Source organism: Mizuhopecten yessoensis, unplaced genomic scaffold (assembly GCF_002113885.1).
Source record: "Mizuhopecten yessoensis strain PY_sf001 unplaced genomic scaffold, ASM211388v2 scaffold6383, whole genome shotgun sequence".
Taxonomy (NCBI): Eukaryota; Metazoa; Mollusca; class Bivalvia; order Pectinida; family Pectinidae; genus Mizuhopecten; species Mizuhopecten yessoensis.
The window spans coordinates 129,970-136,880 of NW_018406522.1; the positions used below are offsets into that span (position 1 = coordinate 129,970).

The 6,911-nt window shown below is 36.9% G+C and overlaps 1 protein-coding gene and 1 non-coding gene across 3 annotated transcripts in view; one reads left to right on the plus strand and one right to left on the minus strand.

Annotated features, from left to right (window-relative positions):
- Positions 1-23: 23 nt before the first annotated feature.
- The window catches only part of LOC110452086 (ubiquitin carboxyl-terminal hydrolase 37-like), a 29,941-nt gene continuing 23,053 nt past the window's right edge, over positions 24-6,911 (plus strand). For both annotated transcript variants that reach the window (XM_021500368.1, XM_021500369.1), the window contains exons 1-4: positions 24-145; positions 4,109-4,288; positions 4,883-5,057; positions 6,274-6,382. In XM_021500368.1, the coding sequence (XP_021356043.1) occupies positions 143-145; positions 4,109-4,288; positions 4,883-5,057; positions 6,274-6,382 (467 nt within the window). In that variant the 5' untranslated portion in view covers positions 24-142. The remainder of the gene's footprint in view (positions 146-4,108; positions 4,289-4,882; positions 5,058-6,273; positions 6,383-6,911) is intronic.
- Trnas-uga lies at positions 1,029-1,101 on the minus strand. Its single transcript has one exon. It is a non-coding gene; the product is annotated as a tRNA-Ser (tRNA).

A 6,911-nucleotide genomic window follows, 5' to 3' on the forward strand; every position in this document is an offset into this window, starting at 1 on the left:
GGTCTCTGATTGGTTAAAAATATCTGGCGGAAGTTGTCTTGATTTCCTGTGTTTTCCCCGCGAAAGAAGATTTTTTGTGTGAAATGAAGAAACTATTTTGATGATGTAGAAGAAAACCCATTCCTCCTGTTTTTTCATCAAGATGGTAAGGATATGAACGTCTTTTTATGTTCAATCAACAGGTTTTCAGGATCGTACGGTCCGATTAAAGGAAGATTAATAGCAATGGCCGCCTGCCGGTGCCCCCCCCCCCCCCCCCCCCCCCCCTTCTCCGTATTCTTTATGTGAACTCATTGTAGGAAATGTCGCTCTAATACTACACACCTATGCCTTGCTTGGGCTCATGTTCCGTTTTAATTTATTGTATTGAAGACATAAAAAATATGCCACATAGTCATTAGGCATAAGGACGAGTTTTTTCTTTCGTTCTGATTGCTTATTTTAGAGGTAACTCAACAAGATACAAGCACAGGGGTTCGTCACAAATGTCTGAAATACACACATGCTATAATGGTATGGATCACAGCACACATAAACATACACAGGGGTTCGTTACATATGTCTGAAAAAAACATGCTATACTGATAAGTTTGTGTGTGCTGTCCCATATCAGTATATTGTGTATTTCAGACATTTGTAACGAACCCCTGTCAGTGTTTTTATTACCTAAATTTTAAAACAGCCTGTTCCTTTATGAATTGGGAAAATATAGCATTATTTGTATTGAAATTGGGAATATATTCCTCAGTTTTGGGTCATTTTGGGGAAATAAGGCACTTTTAGCTTGGGGAAACAGCCTGTATTCGGCAGTAAAACTGAGCCAAAACATTAACTGCCTGTGATACAAGCAAATGAGTCTGACGTTTAAACTATAACAAAGATTGAGAGGAGTTGACCTTTTTTTTTTTTTTAAATAATGGACAACCAACTTGACCAGAAGGTAACAAAAGGAATCTTTGAGTTAGATACATCATCTGGAACAATAGGACATGCACAGAAAATCAGGAAAAAACAAGTGGAAAAATGCACAGCCAGACCGAGGTTTGAACCCGGGACCTTCCGAACTCAAGACGGACGCTCAACCAATTGAGCTATCTGGTCGCCGACGATCGACCCAGTCCAGTTCTGCTACACAAGCAGAAATATTGTCGAAATCTGGAACAGTCTCCCAGGATATGTTATTACATCACCAACAATTAAAAACTTTGAAGTTAATCTTGATACTTGTTGGAATAATCTTGAACTGAAATACAATCATTTGGCCGGCCATAAAGAAATCTCAGGATATGACAATTAACGAATGATATTTTCTAAATACGTTTAAAATATATTATGATATGGATATACAGGCAGAGTGTCTGCCTGCATGCATCCATTATTTATCCTATTGTATAACAATCTGTATATAAAAAAGAACCCTTATACTATAAAAAATTACAAAGGGTACTTTTATATGAAGATTGTTATAGTTATATTGATAAAAATTACGTCTGCAGACTCCTTTGATGCAAGATATCTTGTGCTTTACAACTTATATATATAATCTGCCTTTCTTGATGACTCATTTGAGAGCTGGGACCAGATCATAGATCTATACCACCTCCTGTGAGACAGTTTATGATGTTGTCATAGAAAATCAGAAAGTAAAAAAAAAGTTCTTTGATATAGAATTTTAAAATTAACATTAAAACTGACAGTGCTAAAATTGTTGATTCAAAAATAACCTCTTTTTACATATTTTTGGGGGTTTATTTTTTTGTCCGGTATAAGAGTTTATTTACCTGCCCGAATGTCCTGCAATGATTTTAAATTGATAACGTAATCAAATGCAAAGAATGATTCTCAATTAATAAACAAACCAAGTAAAAAAATATTGAAATAAACACAATTTCCCAAATGAATAGGAATAGCTGAGGTAAATTTGACTATGCAGATTAAATGACTAAATAAGAATGTATCATAGACCTACCTTTAATTTACTGACATTTATTAGTAAAACATATAAAAAGTTCATTAGAATTGGTGTTCAACACTGAGCAAACTTGTGCTTCAGAAACTGAAAGTGACACTTAATGGTTGAACTTGTAAGCTAATTAGTAATGACAAAAAAACATGCAAAAACATTTAACTGTTGGTAACAATGAGTAAATAACATGAATTCACAATAACAAAAACAGAATGAAATATCAAGTCATGTAGTTGTCTATTTTATTTCCTCCTGGTTTTCAAAAAAGCTCTATTATAATTGGAAATCTGGTTACGAAGGTCGCCGATTCCAACCGATGATCAATTGGCATTTTTAACTGTTTACCCAAAACTCTGCTTACACATGTAGTTCAAAGTTGGGGGTAAATCAAACATAGGTAATGTATTTTACCCCCTTATGTGGCAAGCCATATAATTATCATATTGAGGGTCAAGAGCCATTTTAGAAGGTCATATACCTTATATGGATGTTTATGGAAGTCTTTAGTGCAGCCCATTCGATTTGGTTTGGTTTGGTTAAATTTTGTTTAAGGTTGTATTAACAGCCAAGGTCTTTTAAGGACTTGCCTCAGCTCCATGTGTGTAGTGTATGCGTGCTTGCGTGTGTGTATGCAGGAGACAGGGTATGTTGGCGTGCTTGCCTCCTTGTGATAGTGCGGATCTGATGGCGACTTTATAGGGCTATCTCGCTGAAATACCATGCCGAAGGCACCACAGTGAAATAATTAGGGCCCCGTATCGGAGATACGGGTGCCCTATAGTAATCACTATAGTAATCATGTCTGTCTGTCTGTCTGTCTGACTGTCTGTCTGTCTGTCTGTCTGTCTGTCTGTCTGTCTGTCTGTCTGTCTGTCTGTCTGTCTGTCTGTCCACAAATTTTGTTCCTGGCTGATAACTTTTGTATTTATTGACCGATGTACATGAAACTTGGTCAAGATGTTCAGTTCACAAAAATACACATTGAGGTAAAAAGTCAAGGTCAAAGGTCAAGGTCATTAGGTTCAAAGGTCAGGGTCAAATTTTACATCTTTTCACTGATGAACAATTTGTTATGACATTATGAAGCAAAGTTGATCAGAATAAAACAAGGAGTCAACTGACCAAAGTTCAAGGTCATCGGGTCAGGGGTCAAGGTCAAATTTTGTAGCTTTTCACTGGTGAACATTTCGCTATGACATTATGAAGCAAAGTTGTTCGGAATTAAACAGAGAGAGACGCAGAGGTAAAAAGTCGAGGTCAAGGTCATTATATTCAAAGGTCAAGGTCAAATTTTGCATCTTTTCACTGATGAACATTTTGTTATGACATGATGAAGCAAAGTTGATCAGAATTAAACAAGGAGTCAACTGACTGAAGGTCAAGGTCAAAGGTCAAGGTTAAATTTTGTATCTTTTCACTGGTGAACATTTCGCTTTGTCACTTTGAAGCAATGATGCTCAGAATTAAACAAGGAGTCAATTGACCAAAGGTAAGGGTCACTTGGTCAAAGGTGAAGGTTAAATTTTGTACGTTTTCCCTGATGAACATTTTGTTATGACATTTTGAAGCAATGTTGTTCAGAACTTAACACAGAGTCAACTAACATTAGGTCCAGGTTACGGGGTCCAAAGGGTCAAGGTCAAGTTTTGTATTTTTCACTGATGAACATTTTGTTATGATATCAAGAAGCAAAGTTGGTCGGAATTAAAGAATAAGTCAACTGACCAAAGTTCAGGGTCACTGGGTTAATGGTCAAGGTCATTTGGGTCCAAAGGTCAAAGACAAAGTGGATCTCTGACTTTGACCCTGGCTCTTGATGGAGGAGGTATATAAGGTGAAATAAAACAAATCAAAGCTAACAAATGAGTATTGCACCGGTATTTACATTTCTGTTAGCCCAGCAAATATGGAGGTGGAAGGAAACAAGACTCGCATCATAGTACATGTAAAATGAACGTGCGATTCTTTTTGAAGTCCAAATGTCAAACGTCAAGCGCAGCTATATGGGCAGATTGCTTCTTGATGATTATGGGGGATATATTGCCACAAGATGGGGCCCTTACTGACCTGTCAGTGTTATAGTTTTTTTCAATTTATAGTAAGCAATTGATGCAGACCATGTTTTCTTAACGATTTCTATAGGTGATGAAATGGGACATCAGCAAAAAGTATGCCTGTCATGGCCAAGTAAAGCAGAGAGGTATTACCACTGGGTCAGGGAAGTGGAAGACGGGCAATGTTTGTGTACATTTTGTCAACGGCAAGTGGAAACTGGAGGTGTTCTACTGTACAGCCCCGAACAAATCTGTAACATCAACCGAGGTATGTTGTAGTATTTATTTCATCTACCAGATACATAGCAGGAAATTAGCTAGAACTAGCAGGAAATTAGCTAGAACTAGCAGGAAATTAGCTAGAACTAGCAGGAAATTAGCCAGAACAAGCAGGAAATTAGCCAGAACAAGCAGGAAATTAGCCAGAACTAGCAGGAAATTAGCTAGAACTAGCAGGAAATTAGCCAGAACAAGCAGGAAATTAGCCAGAACTAAGTTTCAAAAAAGGTCAGGCATTTGGTGATGAGTTGCTTGAATGTCTCAAACATATCAATCAACAGTGTTTTTGTCCAGAATTATGGATGCTTAACAACAATTTAAAGAAATGATATACACGATAAGGTATATTAAATTTGAGGATTTTGATTTTTAAAAAAAACTGTATTAGCCACCCGGCCTGAAGATCCAAGTGAACTTGGCACAGCATCTGGCATCGACTTTTGCTTTAAAAGCCTACTAGTGAATTTGGTAAGGAGCATCCATAGAACAAGGGAGGTTAATATTTATAAGACTTTTTCAATTAAAATTTATCTTATAAGTATATAAACTTACATATATCTTAAAAGTATAATTCTTTTTGTAGGTGAACAATACTAATATTGAAGGGGTGATCTGTAAGAACCAACTGGTCATCACACTGAGGAACAAAACGGAAGCCTCGGCCATCCAGTTCAGGCCGGAGTCTTCCGCTACCCAGTACACTAAACCGATGTCAGTATTGGACCAACTAATCAAGGACATTTGTGCTGGGAAAAGTGGTAAAAAAAAAGAATTAGAAGTGTACCATATTAAACTAAAGAAAAGATTCTGTATAAAACCTCTTTTCTGGAGCAACCAGTTAACCCATTCACCCCTGAAATTTCATAATGAACTATTCCAACCTTTGAATTGGAAGGGTTCAAGTGTGTTTTCAGGGGTCAATGAGTTAATCAAAAATTAAGAACATCTACAAACCTCTTTACTATCAAGTAGTATAGTAATTCATCTGAAAAAGGCAAAACTTGAACTACATTCAGTTCATAGTTAATATAATTCTGGACAGGGTTGCAGACAAGTAAACAGAATGCACAAATGCATGTTATTCAATTTGTCTCACATGCACTGCAATCCTGTTCAGAACACTCGCTGCAGGGCTAGATAATAAGGGTAGCCCGATAGTCTGAGACTAGTGAAATCTCCAGTCTGATAGACAAGTCCGAGACTAGTGAAATCTCCAGTCTGATAGACTAGTCCGAGACTAGTGAAATCTCCAGTCTGATAGACAAGTCAAATCGATGTTACCTATAATCATGTTGAATAGTATAATGGGTTTGTCGATTTGCACATGGACTAGTGAAATTTGGAAACTACTAGCCCAACAGATTAGTGTTTTTGAAAATGAATTTTGAGCCCTGTGAACAGAACGCAGTTGATTGTTTTAGTTTACTGTAACCAATAGATCGAAAGTGAATTCATTTTGGAACAGAATTGGAGCGAGTGATAGTTCTGTTATGAACTAAACTAGTACCTACCTGAACATTGAGCATCTCAATGTTTTAGTCTATATTTCTAGTAGGGACTATTCCAGCAAAGTATCTTTCCCACCCAGGACTCGAGATATTACTTAGTGGTGCTACCTTTAGAATTTGATCAATGATAATAAAGTCTTTTTTCTAGGTCCCATGTCATTTTTTTTTATATTTATTAATTTAATGCAACCCTCATCATACCTGTATAAATTTCAGCTGTTGTAAAGACGTAAAATTGTAATGTACCAATTTAACACCGATATATTGAGACATCCTTTATTCCCAAGTGGCGTTTGGCTCAGGTGACCTATTCTGATAATCTTTCGAGTGTCGTGCAATGTGCGTTGTCTGTAAACTTCTTATATTAAGAACCAGTCGATGGAATCTTTTCAAACTTGTTTAAACTCTAAAAATATTTGACATGACAAGGCAATTATTATAGCTGATAGTTATGATTTCATTACAGCACCAGAATCTCATCAGAGTCCTTCTGTGGTGTGTGTTACTGGGTGGCAACAGAACGGAACCAAGACACCTTCCAAACAAGGACCGGCTAAAGACTCAAGCTTTACAAGGTATACAATAGAGGTTTCTTTAAATCACAATCGGAGGTACCTAGGGGTGTAACGATTCACCGATGCATCAATGTATTGGATCGCAAGGGCCGCGACACGATGCACCGATGCGGCAAGACTGTATCGTGATACCTACGCCACTTTTAATTTTGTACTCTCCCTTGTTTTCTGTACCTTAGAATATGTCATGACACAATTGTAGGCTCACAATGAGCTATTTGATTGCTTGGAGACATAAAAAAAACTGAATCACAATGCTGATAGTGGTATTTGTACATTGAAGATTATCTGAGATCGTATCAGTTTAAACATAATACTGCCACACAAGTCAATTAATAATGAACACATTACACAAGGTCACTGGTATGCAGTGATGGTCAACCAATGTCATCTGAAAGGTGTCGCATACAGGGTTTCATTATAATTATTATTATTTTTTGCAATAAAAGTGTTTCAGTATATATGTATAACAGTGATTTTTGGGACTCGGACAACTGAGTCATGGACTAATGCTTTTCCTATGGGACTC